Source organism: Hippocampus guttulatus, chromosome 13 (assembly GCF_054856545.1).
Source record: "Hippocampus guttulatus isolate MCC_2025c chromosome 13, RoL_Hgut_1.0, whole genome shotgun sequence".
Lineage (NCBI taxonomy): Eukaryota > Metazoa > Chordata > Actinopteri > Syngnathiformes > Syngnathidae > Hippocampus > Hippocampus guttulatus.
Window position 1 is genome coordinate 8657269 of NC_141273.1, and position 22481 is coordinate 8679749.

The 22481-nt window shown below is 40.2% G+C and overlaps 1 protein-coding gene across 2 annotated transcripts in view; it reads left to right on the top strand.

The window, feature by feature from the left end:
• The window catches only part of LOC147196188 (unconventional myosin-VI-like), a 43759-nt gene that overhangs the window by 9163 nt on the left and 12115 nt on the right, over positions 1 to 22481 (top strand). For both annotated transcript variants that reach the window (XM_086127617.1, XM_086127618.1), the window contains exons 5-27: positions 1284 to 1413; positions 2348 to 2453; positions 2695 to 2750; positions 2834 to 2931; positions 3015 to 3179; positions 4741 to 4821; positions 5855 to 6035; positions 7062 to 7206; positions 8440 to 8597; positions 8997 to 9088; positions 9380 to 9452; positions 10362 to 10489; positions 11768 to 11863; positions 12255 to 12425; positions 13865 to 13903; positions 13991 to 14084; positions 14711 to 14841; positions 14934 to 15011; positions 15096 to 15225; positions 15791 to 15881; positions 17022 to 17172; positions 20788 to 20996; positions 21084 to 21162. In XM_086127617.1, the coding sequence (XP_085983743.1) occupies positions 1284 to 1413; positions 2348 to 2453; positions 2695 to 2750; positions 2834 to 2931; positions 3015 to 3179; positions 4741 to 4821; positions 5855 to 6035; positions 7062 to 7206; positions 8440 to 8597; positions 8997 to 9088; positions 9380 to 9452; positions 10362 to 10489; positions 11768 to 11863; positions 12255 to 12425; positions 13865 to 13903; positions 13991 to 14084; positions 14711 to 14841; positions 14934 to 15011; positions 15096 to 15225; positions 15791 to 15881; positions 17022 to 17172; positions 20788 to 20996; positions 21084 to 21162 (2682 nt within the window). The remainder of the gene's footprint in view (positions 1 to 1283; positions 1414 to 2347; positions 2454 to 2694; positions 2751 to 2833; positions 2932 to 3014; positions 3180 to 4740; positions 4822 to 5854; positions 6036 to 7061; positions 7207 to 8439; positions 8598 to 8996; positions 9089 to 9379; positions 9453 to 10361; positions 10490 to 11767; positions 11864 to 12254; positions 12426 to 13864; positions 13904 to 13990; positions 14085 to 14710; positions 14842 to 14933; positions 15012 to 15095; positions 15226 to 15790; positions 15882 to 17021; positions 17173 to 20787; positions 20997 to 21083; positions 21163 to 22481) is intronic.

Genomic DNA, 22481 nt, shown 5'->3' on the forward strand with positions numbered 1-22481 from the left:
TGAACTGAGCTTCGTAGGCGTGTCTCTTTGTAGAATTTATTTTCGGGGGTTCTTAGAAACCAAAACCGAAGTTGTTTTGCAACAATGCACATAGCCACACTCTATACAGGTGTTGGTACCTGCTTGTAGCGTCACTTTAGCGTCCACTTACACGCCCACCCTTCACTGATTGGCGGACTGCTTCCCCGCATGCCTGTCACTCACGTCTGCCTTTTCTCTCTCTTTCTCTCCATATATGTATATATACACGCCCACCCTTCACTGATTGGCCGACTTCTTTGCCGCATGCCTGTCCACAGTCACTTCCGCCTTTTCTCTATATAAACAGCGTGTCGGCTGTCAGTCAGGTTTTGGAACTCAGCGCATAGACAAGACGCTCCGCATCATAAGGCGTCCTGTCCATTTTGGAGACAATTTTAGACTTTTAATGGCGCCTTATAGTCGTGAAAATACGGTACTTTGCACTGCAATAATGCTGTCAGTGTTTCTGGTGCAAGCGATTTTCGGAAATTTGTTTCCTTGTAGAACTTGCTTGTACACTACCGAAGTATGCAATTAATACTCTGCTGTTTTCAACTAGGAACCACGTGATTTACTGGAAAGCTACCGGAAATGAAAGCATTCGAGTAGACTAGCACCATTCTGGGCAAAAGCAAACGGAACTACCTGTTAGGGGAAATTTTCAGAATCCGTATGATTTGTGCGATACGGCCATATACGTAAGATTCACCACAATATCCGTATGAACTATGGCTAAACCGTATGAGTTGACAGGTATGCAACCAGTAACAAAATCTGTTAAAAAAAAACATTGTCAAAACATCAATCCGTTTTTTTAATCAATAAACAATACTAATTAAACACTGTTTTGTGATACAGTGTAATGCAAAATAACATAACACACAAATCAATGGGATAATTGATAGGATAATCGTGTCTAAAAACATCCGATAGTGACCGCCCAAGTATGCATGCTATTGAGCTCACAGCTTTTGCATTATAAGAGAACATTGCAAGTTAGAATGCAGAAACTGGAAAAAGGATTCCTATCGTTTACCAAGGGGGGAAAGGCCCAGTTGGTGAATAGAAAGGACGCTTAGCTGAGCTTGACAGAGTGACTGTCAAACAGTATACTGATCCCAGGCACTCACTCAGCAAATGAGGGCCAGCTAGTAGATGGGAATAGAAAGGCACAGAAAACAAGTCAAGGTGGCTTCTCTAGCAGCTTCATCATCATTTATGTTTGGGCCCGTCTAACCTGCCTTTTATTCTTTTTTTTGCAGACATATGTGGCCAATATATTGATAGCTGTCAATCCTTACGATGACATCCCGAAACTGTACGGCCCTGAAACCATCAAGTCATACAAGGGCAAGTCTTTGGGGACTCAGCCACCCCACGTCTATGCAATTGGTGAGAGCTCACACCTTTAAAAAAAAGTTTGTGTGTCACATTGATTTTTAAAATTCTTATTTGAGCAACCACAAATAAAAAGCTGTGGTGACTTCATTCACCATATTCCGTCCCGTATTTGTAAAAATATACAATACTTCAAAACAATGATTGGAGAGTGAGAACTCTCATTAAACAGGCGAACTCCCATAAGTTGAACATCCCAAACGTACAGTTCAGCCATAGTGTGCAGGATAAATATGCCTGAAAAAGTCCAAACCATCTGAAAAACTATAATGCACATATATTTCTTCTACATTAATCAATCAGTTCAAATCAATAATCAATTATTACCCACAAACACAAACAACAAACTTTTTCTGTAGCTTTTCGTGTGTTTTGAGATGCCTCCAAACAAGGCCATGATCACCACATTACCGGAAATGGAACTCGCTGCAACATAACAAAAGATCCAATCAGAAATAAGGATGGTCATTAGAATATGAGCGGTGCAATTAATAAAATATACATTATTTTACATTTTTTTAAATTTGATCAAACGGGTGATAACATCAATACACTGTTAGAAGTTAAACATGTTGTTGAACAAATGGCTCATTCAAAGGTTTTGTTCTAGTCGCAGTTTGAACCTTGAATAGTCTAATGAACTTTATCCTTGTATTTCCTACGGCAGAAAAAGTTTGAAATAAGAACACCTTGGAAATCAACCCACGCCAACCGATTCCTTTCAAAACTGGAGAGTCCAACTTTAATTCTTTAGAGTCCCATACGATATAATATACAAAGTTTTGGAATGCTAAGACAGCCAGATGTTGATTCATGGAAATATGATTAAAAGGCCACACAACTGAGAATTACCAGACCATGAATTTGCTAATTGTTTTATTGGCACAGAAAGCTAATTGACTGATGTGTTTTTCCTCACTTGCGTTAGCTGACAAAGCCTACAGAGACATGAAGGTTCTGAAAATGAGTCAGTCCATCATCGTTTCTGGTGAATCGGGTGCTGGCAAAACTGAAAACACCAAGTTTGTTCTCAGGTATGATCCTGAATGAGAAGAGGCATTTTGCACTTCTACCCCCTTTAGTCAGACTGTCTTTAAATGTGTATGTTTTGTATATTATATTGTGCATGTGTATAATATAATATACACAATATAATATACAGTGCAAACTATATATATATATACATACTGTATATTGTGTCTCTGCTGTCTGTATTCATCTTTTGGTTTGCATCGTCATCGTTTTCGTCATCTTGACTGCATCTCCATTCTGTAGATATCTGACCACAACTTATGGAAGTGGTCAAGATATTGATGAGAGAATTGTTGAAGGTAAAAATTACCTAACAAAGAAATCATGTACTACAGAATGCCATCGTGGTCTTGACCCGTACAATATGTTCTTCCCCCTTCAGCAAATCCCCTACTGGAGGCATTCGGAAACGCCAAGACAGTCCGTAATAACAACAGTAGTCGCTTTGGGAAGTTTGTTGAAATCCATTTCAATGAGAAGGTGATGCGACCTTTTAGCTTAAACTGTTATTGTGTGCGTCGGCAGAAATTTCAAAGTGTGTTTTGTTCCTCCCATGTTTGCAGAATTCCGTTGTGGGTGGATTTGTCTCGCATTATTTGCTGGAGAAGTCGAGGATTTGCATGCAAAGTAACTACGAGAGGAACTACCACATCTTCTACAGGCTTTGTGCTGGAGCATCTGAGGACATCAAGAAGAAACTGCACCTCGACTCACCAGACAGCTTCAGAGTTAGTGTATTCCCTTCTAATATTAGCGTTAAGATAATGTCATTTTATACTTCATAACATTAGGGCCACGCCGATAATAAGATAAAATGATATAATGATATCAAGTGTGAGAAAATGGATGAATGAATACTATGTCTTTATTCAACAAGTATCGGTGATGTATGTATAGTTGTTATTTACCGTTGTACTGTGGGAAACAGTAGTTCGTTTTTAAAGGGAGTGGTAGTAGGCTGGCAATTCTGTGAAAGTCCACTAGATGTCAGAGTGGTACATTTTGTGATATGAATTGAATCGCTTGATTACAGGTTACACAATACAAATAATGTATACACATACACACACCAAGATAATATACTAAGAAGTGTCATACAAGAGACAGCAGTAACAATGCTTCCAGATCTGTGACTGGTATCATGTCGCGCTAAAGCTCATGTTTGACAAGTTTGCAGTGATTTCATTAGTTGAGTCAATTAGCCGGCACATAAATTTGTACATTAGATTTCTAAGAACAGCCTGCTTTCACTTGTTTTGGACCATCCATTCAGCAATAATCGCAGGGCATTTTCTGATATCTTTATCCATCCGTCCTTTTTCTATTGTGCTTGCCTAACCCGCCTGACTTTGGCAAAGAGGTGGCCTTACCGCTAGACTGGCATTCAGTTCATCAAAGGGTACACAAAGAAAAACAACCATTCACAATCGGATTGGAGCAAGAGTAATTGCATTGACATTAATAGCAGCTTTCAACGCAGAGTTACACTTCTGAACATAGGTTTTCAGTTAACCAAATATGGTTTTCGAATTTGAAAGGTTTAGGAAGCCGGAATACTAGTAGAAAACCCGCAAAAATGTGTGGAGAACATGCAAACTCCACCCACAATCATGGAAGACAGGTTGACTGATTCACAGGATCAGGGCTGTTATCAGGCCTCTGCAGAGCTTGCTTATGACCTGATCATTTGAATCAGGTGTGTTGCGGCAGGCAGAGACGGAAAGCGCCCCTCGAGGACCGGAGTTTGAAACCCTTTGTCTAAGACGAGATTCAAACCCAGAACCTTTTCACTGTGAGGCACGGGTGCTAATCACTACAACGCTATGCAGCTTGTGATATCGTCATATCGTTCTTTTCTAAATTCCAATTTGGAGGAAAAGATAATTTGTAAATTGAATATTATTGAACACAATAATCAGCTCAGCGGGTGCGTACATAATAGACCACATGAAATATGCTCATCCCAGCCACAACATGTCATTCTGTGACTTAAAACAACAAGAGCAACAGAAGCAAATTCTCTTTGCTTCGATATTTGTCATTAAAACGGGTACCAAGGTGGCAGCAACATCAACAGAGGCAATTACTTCACACTGCTGTCTCCCAGTCAACTGTGAGAGGCAATATTAACAGGCACGAGAGAAAATCTTTCACTTGGTGACAATCAATAGGAATATCTCCCACAGGTTTTCCCGCAAGGGTTGAAACGCACTCATGCTAAGTTGAGATTTAATTAAGCGCAGATAATTGTGTCAGAATGTTTGCAATTATTTTCTTTCTATGTTGCAGTATTTGAACCGAGGCTGCACCAGATACTTTGCCAGCACCAACTCCGATAAGCAAATCATGCAGAACCGCAAGAGTCTTGAGGTAAAGTCAATTTCACTTCTTGCGTGGATTCACTTTGCAAGAAAAGAAAAAAAAACTGTCTGCTCTCCTTTCCAAATTGTTTTACCAACAACGGTGAGAAAATACCAAATGCGGCGGGCACAATATCAGCAGCAACGGTAAAAAACATATGTTTGCTCTATGCCGTTGATGAATGACGCACAACGCGTTTGCTTTTGTTGACTTGAAGCCTGGAGGAGATGTCCAACCGAATATCTTGAAACAATTGAAAATGCAAGTATGACAGAGTATGTCGCTCCCCATCAGTAAAAGCAGGTGGAATATTAGATCTCATGATAAACAGTTACATTATATGGTTAAAAAAAAAAAAAAAAAAGTGAGCCAAGAAATTGCTGATAATGTGTACTGATGAAATGAGTCAACCCAACTCTGCTCAAGTAAAAATGGGAATAATTGATCCTGTTGAATTTTGTGAGAATGTGCTTTGCTTTCATTGCTATTATTCCTCACCTCATTATTTTACTCCATCTCTGTGATATAGCATCTTGTTGTCTAAAGTGATTTGCTAATTAAGTTGGCTAATTATTTATTTCTCTATCCCGCATCATGTTTATGGTATAAAGGACAATAAGGTGATGTCTTTTAATTTTTTTATTTATTTTTTAATTATTATTATTATTATTATTTGTTAGCTCTTTACTTTCTGTGAGACATACTGCAGAATGAAGAATTGCATCCTGGGTGGTGCCTATTCCGATTTTTTTTCTGGTTTTATTATAAGTTTACATATTCAATTTAGGAACATGTACTTAACAGTGAATCCTGGTGAAGCCGACCTTGTTAATTGTATTTATGTGATTAATCCATCACATTTCACACTGCTTGCTGCTGCTTTCATTGTTTTTTGCATGAGCCGTAAGCTTAGAGCAGTGTGTCCGTTTGCAAGGAGTGTGTTTGCTGTGAGCTATTTAGCTTTTGGATGCAGACTGCTGAAGAAAGCATTCCTCACTCGCTTTCTTTTCTTAATCAGTTTCTCCTTCACTTCGGTCTGCAGCATGTGAAACTAGGCGCTCTCAAGGACCCTCTCCTTGACGACCAGGGTGACTTTAATAGGATGTGCGTGGCCATGAAGAAGATTGGTCTGGATGACGCAGAGAAGCTGGACCTGTTTAGGGTGGTTGCTGGCGTTCTGCACCTCGGCAACATTGACTTTGAGGAAACAGGAAGTAGCTCAGGTTTGACAGAGTTCTTATTCGATTTAACAGGGTAAAATTCGAAGTCTTAACTCTGCTGCAGTTGGGAATTGAAACTGCCAGGCCCTCCCAACAGACCCTCACATTACGTTTGGGCTTGCCAGGTCGGACCGGCATCTTCCCCAACATCAGAGCCAACTCACCACCACGTGGTGATCAGTTGACAGTTGCGCCCCTCTTTTCACCTGAGTGTCCAAAACATACAGTATGTCCGCAAATCACAATGTGTATTCCACAAACACAATATTAATCAGAATACTGCGTTTAGACTAGAGGGGGTGCATCGAACATTCACTTCCCCTTTGAAAATGGCACTTGATCCTCATGTCTCTTGTTCAACGATCTTAAAAGCCACACTGATGTAGAATTGTGTTCAAAAAGATCAAACTTGTTAAAAACCCTCATAATTAATAACACCTGTTAAAAGCTCAATATTTCATGTTGTTACGTAAAGATAATATAATTTGCATGAACTGCTATGCACATGTCGCTGCACTCGCTCTAAAATAGTTTACTACTAATTTGATATACCAGTACAGTTGTACCATATATAAAAAGAATACTTTTCAAAAATATTTTGACAAAATATCCATTTTAAATATAGCTTCTTTAAACGTGCAGATACTCTGTTTATTCTTGTTTCATTTACATATTATCTAATCATAATTTAGGTTTGTGGTTTTTCTCAAATATTTTAAAAAAATGTATTGAGTTTTATTTTCAATTGATCAATTTAGATTTTTATTTAAATATATATTTTGAAAGATTTGAAGTTTATATTCAGAATGAAATAAAATGTATTGTTAATTTTGTTCATCTCACTTATTCAATTGTCGATATTTATTTTTATATTTCAATAAAATGTAACGTGATTTTTATTTATTTACATGTTATTGATGTTTAAATTGAAATCGTTTTCGAGTTCAATCAAATCCATGGTCAGGATGAAACAAAGTCAACATATTTACATGATTTTATACAATAAATGTGTTTGTCCATATTGCATAGGGGGCTGCGTTCTAAAGAATCAATCCAGACAGACTCTGGAGTACTGCGCCGATCTGCTGGGTCTGGATCAGGATGATTTGAAGGTCAGCCTCACAACAAGGGTCATGCTCACGACGGCAGGGGGCGCTAAAGGAACAGTTATCAAGTAAGAACTGGCGCATTGTGCTTGGCTCCTTGATATATGAATTTGCTTAAGGCAGTGAGTACATAATGAAGCTGATAAAAATGAGAAAGAATAGTAAATTCAAGTAAGAAGTAGAGGAATTAGTGTTTTTTTCCTTAAATGCTGTCAAGTAATGACAAAAGATTGAATTTGTTCAATCACTAATGCCCTTTGTGAGTGTCATGCATACTGTATCTAAGTGCACAATTACTCATGAAAGACACACATTGCATTCTGTTGAAGATATCTTGCTTATTTGTATTTTATCAATGTATCACTTATTCAGTGCACAGTGTAACAGGCCATAGTGGCATTGCTCCCATGTATATGCAGTGGAGATGTGGTGTTCGAGTGATCGGACCAGGCTTGGTCGATTAATATTTGAAAAGGGCCAGATGCTGGCCTGGCCTGGAAGTGTTTCCCCCATATGAATAATGCAGCAGGTATCTGAGGAGGCAGGCAAGTGTGGCTTCAACACCACATATTTAAAAAAAAAAAAAAAAAAAAGGAAAGGCTCCCACTGTCTGGAGGACTGAGGCGGGGTCTGCCTTTGTCATAAAGGCCCAGACTGAATCACGCTGCCTTGGGGAGTTTGACTGCAGTATAAAGCTGTGGACGCTGTTATTGTATCACTCATGGCTGAGTCTCTCTCCAGAGGGGATGTGAAACATTGCCATGGATGAAAATGCTTGTCAGATCTTTCTAACATCGGATGAGTTTTATACGACCTGCAGCATTTAAAACAAAATGGAGAAAGTGAACGATTGGCAAGATGCCTATTTTTTTTCTGCACGATCTGAATGAGTGCGGCATTTAAAAGAGTTGGAAAATGTAAAAAGATCCATGATTGCTAAATGGCACATATATTAATATTAAATTCCCACAGTTCTCCCAGCTGTAATATCCGAGTTGAACTCTGGGTCACTGTGGGGATGCACTTTGTCCTCACAGTCAACCCTGATAAATAATAAATGTTAAAAAAATGTGATAAAATGCCATTAGAAAGAGGTCAAGCTTCATGCTCCACTTTCCATTCATCTTTGGTTAATATATTTGACTCGAAACGTGGCTGCTTTGTGCAAAAACACCTGAAGAGACAACGACAACCGCCACTTTTACACAAAGTTTTATTGAAAAAATAATAATAACAAGGCTAATACAGCAAAATTATTTCCTGGAGACAAGACTGTCCCACTTCTCCATGTGCCGCTCTAGAGTACCTCTTAAGGTGGAGCAAGCTAACAACGCCCGCGATGCCCTCGCCAAGGCGGTGTACAGCCGCCTCTTCGATCATGTGGTCAAACGAGTGAACCAGTGTTTCCCTTTCAAGTCCTCCTCAAGCTTCATCGGGGTACTGGACATCGCTGGCTTTGGTAAATACACTAAGTCAAAGAATGTGTGACTGACTGATTGTTCCAAATGACTTTTAGCATATTTTCTTTTAGTTCAACGGACCCTTCCAAAGTTGAACACAGCCTGTTTATTCTGTGGCACATTGTTGACTTCGAAGAGCTTCAAATTTCAATACAGATATCCCACAGGAAGTACTGCAAAGGGAATAAAACTGTCACCATCATAAAAACCTTTATTAATTGTCAAGGCAGCACGATACACAACACTTTGACATCCCTAAATTCAACCTCCGTATAATGAAACGAAAATAAAATTGAATTGCTTCCACTTTGAAGACACTAGTCAGATACATAATTTGATCACGGTAATTTTGAAACGCAAGTCACATTTATTCGTGTTGTGGTATTGCTTTTCCTCAGAGTACTTTGAACACAACAGCTTTGAGCAGTTCTGCATCAATTACTGCAATGAGAAATTACAGCAGTTCTTCAATGAGCGCATCCTGAAAGAGGTAAATAAGCAGCAAGTTGGAGTCAACCTCAGAAACCTTCCCTGTCATGTCACAAAGTGACAACTTATTTACTCTTTAAGTGCGGCGGGACACATTGTGGGTGACATCCTTGCTGTTCTGTATTTGTCTCCCTATGTTCCCGACGAAATTAGAATGCTAATTTCCCTGGGGACGTGATGAGACTTGTTTCTCTCCTGTGATCTCTTAATGTGATTTTCTTCTAAAGGCTTCGGTTAAAAGCAGTAGTTTTTAGGTTACTTCAGGCACTTTCAACAAATTTTTTTTATGCAGGAACAAGAGCTCTATCAAAAAGAAGGACTTGGAGTAAACGAAGTGCATTATGTTGACAACCAAGACTGCATTGGTAGGTTCACTTTCATTCCTTGGGTACAACGGAGAAAAAAAAGCCACGTCGGAGCTCTCTTTAAGTAATAGCTGCTGTAACAATGATCACTGTCGTCCTCGCAATGTGACAGAATTAGAATTTCCTTTTGAACCGAATACATTTGAACTAGTCACAATTGATATCCAATTATGTTCACGCTTTCAATTTTGTCACCAAAATAGACCGTCTGAGCCCCGATGCTACTGTTGCCATATACCTCACGTAGTAATAACGGGCAATAGCTGTTTGCTTTTTTTTTTTTCTCCAACTATTCTGGTTGATGGACAAACTCAAAAGATTTTAGTGTGTTTTGTCCCTTTCAGGAGTACAACCATTCAAACAGTAACATTCAACAAATTGTGTCTGAAGAGAGGCCATATAATGAATCTTTGCGGCTATCGCGAATTCTTTAGTAGCACATGAAGGCGGGAGAAATGATATAATCTTGTTTGTTGTTGTCCCATATGTCAAATAAATCCCACAATTAATAGGATGAAATAGTCCGCGTATCAAGGTGAAGCATTTTGATTTGTGTTTCAAAGGCTGGATTTATTCAGGTGTGAGGTTAACTGACAGTCATGAATAACATTTCTGACTTGCAAATGACCATTTGGGCTGCGCATTAATTCACTCATCAGTCTTCAGGATTCATGCACAGGTGCTTGTTCATGCAAATATTTCCGGGAGGTCCTTGGCTATTAAATTATATTCCAAACACAGCATGTCATATGAATAATTCAGCCATGATACTGAATGAGCATCCCGATGAACACATTGTGTGCTTTGAATATTCACAGAGAGTGGACATTTCTAATAGATGTTACACGATTCATTGCATTATCCGGTGTTTGAGGGTTTTCGCCTTTGGGATGTGTGTCTCATTTGCAGACCTCGTCGAAGCAAAGCTGGTGGGCATTCTGGACATTCTGGACGAAGAGAACCGTCTTCCTCAGCCCAGCGACCAACATTTTGCACTGGCCATTCACAGCAAGCATAAAGACCACTTCAGACTTACGGTTTGACAGCTTAACTACTTGCCTCCCCACCGCATACACACTTTCTTCTCCCATCGTTCTCTGCCTTTGTGGGGGTAGAGGGATCACCTCAACATTCATGTTCATGGTCGTTTTTGCAAGGCTTGTGTGCTCGAGCAGTGACGTGACTGAAGCAAATACCTTGCAAGCATGAAATTCTTTTATATTGCACCTTTGACACCCGTTCAACTTTTGTAAGAAATTCATTGAAACACTAATAAAAAAAAAAAGGTCACGATAATCATGGACATATAATCTTTGGATAAGTGCTGTCCCAGGCACGTAAACAGTCTCTCAGATGAATTGAAAAGTTTTACCGGCGGCCACTCAGATCTTTTCAATGACATACCCACATGGTATTAAATATGCACTTTCATAATTTGCAAATTGCTTTCCTTTAAGTCTTGCTTTTTATGTGCCCAAAGATTACTCACTATTTACTTATTTACCCTCAATAGAGGTGTGTTCCTTTCTGCAGTAAATAAATGCCCTTTCACTATATAAGGGAATTTATTTCTGACACTACTGTGACATATCCTTAAAATATTTTATTGTAAATTTTTAATTTTCATCAATTGGCTGGGAGAAATCATGCAGTTCTACGCCCCATAGTAAGTCGTAAAAGGTCGATTTTTAATATCCACTTAAGTGACCAGACATGGTTCATCGCGTAGGAAATGGGCTTTACTTTTCTAGTGCTTTTCTGCCTTTAAGGTACTTGAAGCACTTTTAATGTCACCTCGTTCACCCACTGAATAATGATGGTGGCGTATGTTGCTATGGAGGGAACGTCTTGGGACTCAGTATCTTTCTCAGGCATCAAAGCAAAAAAAAACCCTGTGTTTTGAAAAGCACCCACCACTACCTGAGTCGAGCCAAATGTGCTCCATTTTTACAAGTACCAATAATGCAGGTTCTCTTTTAAAACCGGGCTGTATTGAATAATTATATTGACGTAAGATAATGCACTTCAAGTGTACCTTGTGACACATGTGCAAGACGACCTGGTTGCCAGGCAGCAAAATGATTGCTAATGACCCTTTTTTCAAAGAACATGCCTGCCATGCATTGCACACCAAATAGCATTTTTTTCTGATTTCATTCCAACTGAGGAAGCCACAATCAATAGTGTACCAACGTTCAGTTGATAAACAATGTTCTTCTGCGTAGATAGTTATGTCAAGAGTGTAAACATTACATTTGTGGTTCAACGCTGTCAGTACACAACATTTGATGTCTCTCTGCCGCTGTGCCTCCCAGGTTCCTAGGAAGTCCAAACTGGCTATACATCGGAATCTCCGGGACGATGAAGGATTTATCATCAGGCACTTTGCAGGCGCTGTCTGCTATGAAACGGTAATTTTTCCCACAGTGCCTAATATATAGAGCAGTGTTGCCATCATAAATATGCAAGGGCTGCGTTATACAGTGACGACAGTGTCAGTGAAAACTACAACAGAAAATTAACAGTGAGCGATGCAGCTTGGAGTTGTTGATGAAATATTACAGCAAGTTCTAAATGGGTGTCAAATCTGCAGCTTCTCATTTTCGCCTCGAGCTCCTTAAGAATTCATCTGTCATCTTGGCATAAATGGCTATTGTAAGAAAGTTGTTAGGAATGTAATTTATGTCAGCCGTGTATATTGATAGACAGCACTAGATGTCGCTTTATTTCCCCGACGTGTAGCGTTTTTTCTTTTTTTTTCCTGAAAAGTCAAATACTGACTGTGTGTGTTTGTGCCAACAGACTCGATTTGTTGAGAAGAACAATGACGCCCTCCACATGTCCTTGGAGAGTTTAGTGAGCGAATCTAAGGACAACTTTGTTCGAGAGCTGTTTGAGACCTCCGCGACTAACAAGGACTCCAAACACAAGGCGGGAAAACTCGGCTTCATCAGCGTTGGAAACAAATTCAAGGTCAGAGAAGCCCCAGAGTTTGTTACACTACTCCTTGTCTGAAGTCATCAATTATCTCAGATGACTCGACGTTTGCAGTTGCTTTCAGCATTCACATATTGAATAGGAACAAAAGAAACTGGAATGATGACTGAATAATCGACCAAACTGAAGTGTGTAAACCAAGTTAATATGCACAAACATATCAAAATGTGGTACGTCTAAAATCCAAAATCTGTGGAAATACAAATCACTGTCGACAGGATACCTCAAAAGCCAAACAAAACTGTTCAGGAGGGAGTGCCGATAACCATAGAACCTGAAACAAAACAACACAAGCAAGGTTTTGCTCAGCAACATGAGCAAAACAATTCTTTTAACCTCTATTGCATAAATAATTGCAAATTTGAATAGCTTTTAGTTGAACGCATAATTGCTAGCCGTGGTTCACAACCATCAATGTTTCTGGAATGAAGTGAGCTCTCCATGTAGTACGTGTACACATCTCTCGAACATGCAATTTTTCGTACAATATACACAGTTGTTGTCTTTTAAGACCTTGTCTCATGGTATCCAGTCGTAACGGAAGTCAAAAAAGGATATGCGTTAACATAAAAGTGCCCGGTTGCACGCCATTATCATCCCCAAGCACCAGTGAGGTATGTGTGGAATAAACTTTCAGACTTGTCATACATTTTCAAGCTCTTTTTAATATTTATTTACAATAATGTTAGACTCTGCTGCCACAAGAATAGTACAAAACAACCATTTTGGACGCCTTGGGTGTTTTTTTTTCCAGCGACGAAATAAAGTATTCCAAATCGGCCAATCAACTTTAACGGATGCCCACCCCTCTGTTAGTCCATAAAATCGAGGATCCACTGTATTTACCAAAAATAACAAAGAGCGTCACAGAATAGATTGTGCTTGATTTAACGGTTCCACTGTGTTTTATTTTCCCTTTCTTTGATACACCCCAGCACACCATTGTTACTTCAGATGAGTATTCTTTTGATTTTGAGACATCTCAGTTATTTCCTTTGGAATAGAAAAAAGCTGATAGAAGCCACCTTAAGTCATTTCAGTGCAGTGATGGCAAAACTGAAAAGAAAGGTGGAAACAAACACCTGAAATGAGACACTCACAAAAGAGTGTTTATTGAGCCACAGTCTTCGTGTCTTCTGTTTCAAGAAGTCTGCCCCCACCCCCACCCCTCTTCCAGTCAGGTACAAAATACGCGCTATGTTTTTTAACAGACTTTATCACTGCTGAGACTGCTGCAGGGCTTTCATCACTAATGCACCAGACACGGACTCTCGCACAAAGATAATGCCGTTCAATAAGGTGCTGGTTGCCAGAGAGTGTTGCAGGGGATGCGTGGTGCCCACTGCTCATGTGGCCAACTCACACTCCTCAAACAAAAACGTATGTGTGAGTCCTTGTCTGCTTCCGTTCCGCAGATGCAGCTCAACGTGTTGTTGGAAAAGCTCCGCAGCACTGTGAGTTATAATGATCATGGTATTGTCGACTCAAATCCAAAGTTCTACCGGCGGACGCATTATTTTAATGGCCCTCTTTGCGTGCAGGGCTCCAGTTTTATCCGCTGTGTCAAACCCAACCTGAAAATGGTCAGCCACCACTTTGAAGGCGCTCTCATTCTCTCACAGCTGCAGTGCTCGGGTAAAATGTTTTTAAGTGTGTCTACTTGGGTTGTCCCGACTTCTGTGTTGGAACGTAATCAGTTTGACTTCAACAAACAACCAAAATGATTCCATAAAACATTGAAAAGGCAAAAGGGTGCAGACAAATTGACTCGTTGGAACAAAGGACTGCAAAAAGGCAAGGACTGTCAGACTCGAGGCAAGTGTAAAAACGGCAGGAAAAGTTGACAAGAAATGAACCAGCCAAATGATATAAAAACTTGTTTTCAGTGATTTTTTTTCAGTTAATACCAATTACAAAACAAGCCATACAGTCACTCAAGGAGTTGGATGGAGGGCAGGAAGGTGATTGACAGACACATGAAGGGATGTGAAAAGGCCCATAATTGAAGGTAGAGATGAGGATGGACAAAATCCTTAAAATGGCATATTTTAACTTTTTTTTTGAACATGAATCATAAATTAAAGCATACCATACAAAGAAGAAAAGGATGAAAAATGAATGTAGAAAAAAAAGCGGAACTCACTCTTCACACCAGAAAATGAGACACACAACTAAATAAAATTAAAATTAAAATAGTTTGTGTTTGTTGAGTCATCATGTGGCTATTTTTAGTCCAGCGTGTTTTTTTTTTCGTTACTCAGGAATGGTGTCCGTGCTAGACCTGATGCAGGGTGGGTTCCCCTCCAGAGCCCCTTTCCATGAGCTTTATAACATGTATAAACAGTACATGCCTGATAAGCTTACTCGACTGAATCCACGACTCTTCTGCAAGGTGCAGTATTAATTATTTTCCCTCACTGCTGTGCTGCCCACTCATCTGCCAGTATTTCGACTGTTACCTCTTTTGTATATGTTTTCATGTAGGCTCTGTTCAAAGCATTGGGCCTGAATGACATTGACTTTAAATTCGGGCTGACCAGAGTATTCTTCCGCCCCGGAAAGGTATCCTAAAAAAAAACAATGTCCTTTCGCGAATTTACCTTCCAATAAAGCAGTCAAAAGTAATTGTTAATCATGTGGTCTCAGTTTGCTGAGTTTGACCAGATCATGAAGTCTGATCCCGACCACCTGGCAGAGCTATTGAAGAAAGTCAACCAGTGGCTGGTGTGCAGCCGTTGGAAGAAGGTCCAGTGGTGTAGCCTGTCTGTGATCAAACGTGGGTCCAGTCGACCGCACAGCATTTCTCCTCCACAAGTGTCAAAAAACTGGACCAATATATGCTTACATATTCACTCCCCCAGTAAATTTTAGTGTCCTGGTGGCGTCACTAAAGTCATACTTCACACCCTTGAATTTATCCGTACCGTGGAAAGTAGCTTCAAGCTATTTGAAATTGTGCTCTCAAAGCAGTCAGCAGTGGAACACTTGACGCCGCGCTTGCTTGTGGAGTCCTACCATTTAACAGCATGCATTCTGCTCTCTGTTTTGAAAGCATTCAATTAAATCATGAAGGAAAATTGCCTGCTTGATGAGGCATTTCCTGCATAACAGACCATACAAGTACTGTATTGTATTTCAGTCACCATTTATTTTAAGGTTTTCTTTTTGTGTGTGCGTGTTCGGAAAACAGGATTTCCCACAGGGTTAACATGTGCTTTTTGGGGCCTTTGTGTTGAATCCCATTACAATATGTAAGATGATATCTGGTTTCTATGCGATAGAACATTTTTGCTTGGGTTACACATTTATTCCAAGTGCTTCTTTATTTCTACTGTCACCAGTCAGGAACAAGATGAGCTACAGGGCTTTGGCATGCATTAAGATTCAGAAGACGGTGCGCATGTGGTTATGTAAGCGGAAGCACAAGCCCCGGTGAGTCTCGCCCTGGATGTTGGTACTCACCTTAGTAATTCAAGACTCACAATGTTTATTGTCATATGCCGAGCAGAAACGGCAGCATTCAGACAGCGCAATGACATTTTTACTTCGGCGGTTCCTTTCAGACAACTTTGAAAATAATTAAATCAATGAATGAATAATTTTTTAAAAATTAAGTGTAATGGAATAATATACCATGGAGCCTCTAAGATGCAAAAAGTACACCCTGGTCCACACTATGGTCGCCCACCGATTTGTGGTCATTTTGAAACAGATTTTGCTGTTTAAATAATAATCGAATAAATAGAAATAATCCATTGTGGTTTGGAGATAATTTGGAGATATGTGCTTTTCTCTGGTCAGCGATGAAGTGTGTAAATAAATTAATAATCCTTAACTTCAATTAAAAAAAGGCATAATGCAATGATGAGTTGTGTCCCATTCCACCTTTTTCAACACTTACAGTTGTGACACCACTGCAAAAAGTTCTATAAAATCCTTAGCTTTATTTAAACAAATCTGACTACAGTCCGGTGTATATTCTTCTACTCTTATCGCATCTTGATGAGACTGCTTACTCTGAGTAAAAAAAAAACAAAAAGCCAAAGAAAAAGCTCAGCAGAAGCTGAGTTATTATGAGATGTGGAATGAAGTCCTACTCGGTCAGTGGGACGGTCTCTCTTCTACTGTGTAATGGGAATTAACTAGAACAGGATGCAACATGATCAGACTAATCTGTATTAGTCTAATTTGTCTTTGGACTTGGTGAAGCAGCATGTGGCCAATTACACAAGGTTGTTTTGTACGCCTGGGTCCAACTACCTGAGAGTAATTACTTTATGTTATCACCAGCCGGCTCCGGTTTAGTAGAAATTAGGCAGCAGCCACAGTGTAAATCAGAAGACTTTGTCCACTGAATTTGGTGTTTTTGAGCTGTACATTTGCTTGGTGCTTTACAGTGTTTATTACACTCATATACAATATATTGCCACAGCAGTTTCAAAAGATCTCAATGTGTTACTTTATATTTCTCCCCCTCTGCCCCAAAAAAAAATGCACATCCTTCTTCTCTTTGTGTTCTCTTTTGAAAAGCTGGGAAAGGCATTCAAAAATTGTGGTTTAATGTCATTATAGCATCGATGGTATGGTCAAGGTGAAGAACCTGAAGAAGTACATGGAACGCTTCAACGAGGTGGTCAACGGACTGAAGGAGGGAAAGCAGGAGATGGCCAAGCAGGTCCAGGAGCTGGCAACCTGCATAGACTCTCTGTCAGCCAAGATAAAGGTGAGTCATCACAAACTTTGTCATCCCCTCTCATGGCATCCAAGGATTATTTTCCAATTGTAATGACCGACCTTTTTATCGTGGCTATAAAGCTGCTTATGTCATCTGTCTTCCGGGATGCTCTATTTGACATTCAAGCCTCGTATTGAGGTGTGCATGAACTATTTTGTTTTGAGTTTGCTTCAGCTGTTAGATTATATGGACTCTATTTTAGTGCACAGTGCAAGTCTTGTGCGAGGTGCGGTTTAAATCTGCACAGGGGGGTGGGCCAGACTAAATTCTGGTATTTTCACAGACCTGTGCAAGCAGGTGACGCGTTCATGAAAATGGCATTTTTGCGCCATTGTACATGTGAACACAGCCGAATCCATAGCTATGCTGCAGCCAGTGGGCTGCCCAGAGGGCACGCCTCTATAAGTCACAACACCCAGCATGGCAGGGAGGCATGAACCAAATTCCCAAACATGCGCATCGAGCTTTGCCTTGGCACTAAAGTCAGGATATGCCATTTTTCTACACTCGAGCGCAGCTGCGCTGTCTACAAGTAAAGATCCCTTTATGTTTACACATCTACACACAGAAGTCTACTTTGTTAAGTCCCCATTCCTCCTGTTTTCCTCTCTGGATCAATATTTTCAATCAGCTCATGCAGATGAAATCCTCTCTCCAATAATGTCATTTAGTATGGCTGTTCCTTAAATGATCAAACTTGATTAGTGAAATCCCAGTCCACCCCGTGCAATAAACACACTTTTTATTGGAGTTGCCAAGTCCCGAAAATCATCAACCGATCTGCATCACATCCAGTGAGCATTCCCCACAAGTCTTGCTTTTCTTCAAACTGTTGCTCCTCGCGCTCCATTAGCAGCTACGATAGATGAGAGGTGATGATGCCTGAGGCTTCCTGGCTGACACTGGCGCAGCGGTGATTCCTGACCCTTCCGCTTCATCTCAGTGCACCTCTCAACTGCCTTATTCTTCCGTTAGCCTATTAGCAGCCCAAAGACAACACTCGCAGTGCTCTGAGAATTCTTTTGCTGAGTGAATAATTCATGGCATGCCAATGCCTGTCATTCAGGCCTCCATACTTTGGGGACAAGACCTTGTCACCTCCCGTCTTTGTGTTCCTGTTAGTAACTCACTCTAATGAATCTGCACAATATACTGACCTCCTCTTCACTTATTAATTGTCTGACAAGTCCAGCAGCTAGTCCGTCAACGTCTTTTTTTTTTTGTTGCTGTTGGTTTCTTTTTGCTGTTGCATGGCAGCAAATAAAGGTCATATACCATCACTAAAAACTATTCAATGTTGGAGCAAACTTTTATGGAAAGGGAAAAAAAAGATGATTCCAATTTCATTCCGTTTGAAAAGGTTACATTTTGATGGCTGGGTTGTTTTTGTGTACAACTATCTGTGTCCATTTTGTAAGATCTTAATTTTTTTTAAAAAGCACCCAAAAACCTTTGTTAATGGGAACATTTCTGAAAGAAAATCTGACTGATTTGACCCATTTTACACATGTAAAACAAATGGTAATGGCATTCAATACAATACAATACATGCTGATTTATATAGCCATTGATAATGCCGCGCCTACCCTTGTACCTCTATGGATTGAACATAACCAGATTGCATCATGCCGTAGAACTCAACTTTTTAGACTGTTATTTTGGCATATGTGTTCAGTATGTAATGGTGATGATGACTCGACCGTTTGAACCCTACTGACCTGGGCTTCAAAGTCATGCCCCACCGCCTCACTGGCTTGAGAGCTTTTAAGGCTCCGAGGAGAGAGATTTTACGAACATACAGTACACTCACACAGCGCACGCTGGCTTCTTTTACATAGGATAAATTTGACTCTTTAGTAATGACTATCGATTTACACTAAATGCTACCATTACATTAATGTAAAAGTTTGATTATTCTTTGAGTGGTAATGCCTGGAAGGAGATGGAGGGATTACATTGCTGCGTTGGTGCTCAAAGCACGTTGCCGCAAGTTCAGTCACTCATTAAAATGTCGGAGGGGAACACAAGCAAGCTTTACAGACATAGAAAATGTTCATCTCATCGCACAGATGTGTTTTTGCAGCTCATCTGCATGTTCCAGTCTTGTTGCTCTAAAACAAATGAGGCTTGCAGCTTGTATAGAGATAGGGACATGTGAAGCGAACGTCAGACGTAGTTCACTCAGAAATATGTGAAAAGTGGGCATCAAACCCTCTGAATCATTGTGGACATTAATTCACTGAACACAAATGAAACCCTGCATAAAATGATTTTTTTTTGCGCCATGTCAAGACTGTCGGTGTGTGACGAATGCGCAGTCAGTCAGCTGTGATCACTCCTTCAGCAGTGCAGATCTTCCTTTCTCAGATCCTCCCGCTAACGCGCCTCCTATGCTGTTACGCCACGCACTATGCTACTTCTTTTTTCGCTCATGAAAATAGAGCTTTGTGTGTGCACGACAGTTCAAATTAACGTGTTCACTTGTTCACATTTGACCAGATGAACCGAACAAGCAGAGCAAGCCCATTAGAATGGCATGTAACTACACCAGTGGTTCTCAATTATTTTCTGTCATGCCCCCCCTAAGAAGAGGAAAACATCTCGCGCCCTCTCTCCCTCTGCACGACTATAAATAGCATCATTTGTCTATAAAATTGTAAAAGTACACCTTTATCCTTATTTACGTATAAGAGAATAAAAAAGAAAGAAATACGGACCAACTTACAACAAAGAATAGCTTTAGTAACTGGAACAGAAAAGATTTAAAGTGCATCTGAAATTCAAAAATTACATTAAATCCTTAATTTAACTATCAATATTTTTTGACTGACCATGTCAAACCATACGATTCTGAAAAATAAAATTACATAAAATCAATAACTAATAATGCATTCAAACTAATCACCAACGTTATCTCAGGAGCACAATATTAAAAAAAAAAAAAAAACTTTAACCAGCAAAACAAAAATAAATAAAATGATTTGTGCTTTTTTTTTTTTTTTTTAGATCAAAGATGATGTCTGGATTAATGGCTACAATGAGCACGTTTTGCCATGCACAGCTTTTCGAAGCGAGGTTTGAAGCAGGACACAGCAACTCTCGGCTCCTGCTCAATGTGTACCCGGGACCTGTATTTCAGTTCACTGAAGTAGCAGTCACAAAGCGGCATGATTGTTGGCAATATTCGGCACGTTTTCGCTGGAAAAAAAACTCTAGCAGCTTATCAGCGTGATTGGGGTGTAATGTCTTTAAGTGGCGCTTTAATTTATTTAGCTTCATGCTGTCCGCAACCAACATTTTTAGACACAGTAAGCTCACCCATCCTTCCTCGTCTGCCACCGTAGTCACAGTGAAGCCAAGTGCTACCTACGCCTCGTCTTATTTCCTCCCTAAGAATGCTCCCTGCGCAAAATCTGCCAATGAGAGTGCCACTGCCGCCTAACGTAGTGGAGGTGCAACTGCACGTTATTTTAGGACAGTGAAAAACTAACCTACGCCCCACTATTTGAGAAACACTGAACTAAACTAAACCTGAACAGAGCCATCCTGTATATGTCATCTAGCCCACTGATCTTTCTTATGATCTCATCTCCCCTCCAACAGAGTTCAATAATGAACCGAAAAGAGATTGACACCGAGTACCAGGTGTTGGTGAAACGATCCGAGCAGCTGCTGTCCTCCATGCAGAAGAAGAAACAGCAGGAGGAGGAATCTGAGAGGCTGAAGCGCATTGAGGAGGAGATGGAGAAAGAGAGGAAGCGGCAGGAGATGGAAGAGCAACGGCGCAAGCAGGAGGAAGAGGAACGAAGACTGTATGTGGCAACAAGGGCAAAGATTAGTCTCAAATATTTTGTAACCGCATTCAGGATTTGGTTTGAATCTGTGTCAACTCTTGTTAGGAAATCAGAGATGGAGCTGAAGCGGAAGCAGGAAGAAGAGGATAGAAAAAAGAGAGAGGAAGAGGAGAGGGTTCTGCAGGTTTGGGACGCTCTCATTTGTTATATTTGCCTGTTTTGTATTCAACGTATTAAGTCTGCATGACAACTGAAGAAAAGCCCCTCAAACTGCTCTGTGTGTGAGCTGCATTTATCTCTCTTTGGAAGGCCACCATAACCCACTCCTCTTCCAAGAAAAGATACTTAGAGCCAGTCAAATCTACTTGTCATTCACACAGGGTTTTCAGCCAAATCATGGGTTGAGCTCGGTGAAAGCAGCATTGAGCATTTGAGATCATTTTACTGATGTTTCAACTCAGTGTCCCAACTCAGTGACATTCATCTCAGCCAGCATACAGCAAATCACATTTGTCCATTAGATTTACAACTAAAATAAAGCCGCCAATTGAATTCCCCCTTGGGGAATCATAATGAGTTTATAATAAAGTTTAAAAATACATTAAATGAAGTGTATACCGGGGGAATTTTAGCTGACTTTATACTGCTCCCTGCAACCAATTTACTGTATTGGGTTCGCTCCCATTGCTCTCATAGCTTTTTATTTGGACAACAATCTACGCTGATGTTTACCCAGAGGAAGCTTGACATAAACCAACTGTGCACAAACACGCAATTTGAACAGTGTCTTTGGTAAAGCATTATATCTTACACAGTCACATTAGCAGCCTCATAAAAAAAATCAAAAAAATGTTGTATTGCATGAAAGGGGAAAAATGTGTATCTTTTTTTGACAGTACATCTGGACTTATGCAACAAATCTTGCACAGTCTTTTCAAAAAGGTGCATTCAGTACACTGATCAGATTGACAAAGAAAACATTTATTCACACATCTCACACCTCAAGGAATGAACTATTGATTACATCATGCAGAGGTGCCCAAGTCTGATGATCAAGATGATCATTTGAATCAGGCATGGCTAAGGAGGGAAACATGTAAAACAGGCTAGATAGGGGCTCTCGGTGACCGGATTTGGCACCCCTGGCATTGGTTGAGAACAAAATAATGGAATGATTTCACACTGGAGCCTTGTGTGGCCTTCAACGGCTGTCTTTGACTCCCCATGCAACCGTTCATGCCGACAAACGAACATCTACAACCTCTCCAGACTCTCACATCAAGGCTCCAGTGGAAAATCTGACAGTTATGGTGTTGCTTGCCATGTACGGTGCTGAGCAGTGCGCACAAGCCCCGATGGTGGACGTCTCTGTTTTTGACAGTTTAATCTGCACTATTTAAGGCAAGGTTTTTTTTGGGCAAATGACACAATTTGAAACTTCAAAGTAATTTTAAGGAGCCCACTTGGAGCACACCGAGAAATGTCATCCCGTATTAGCTTATT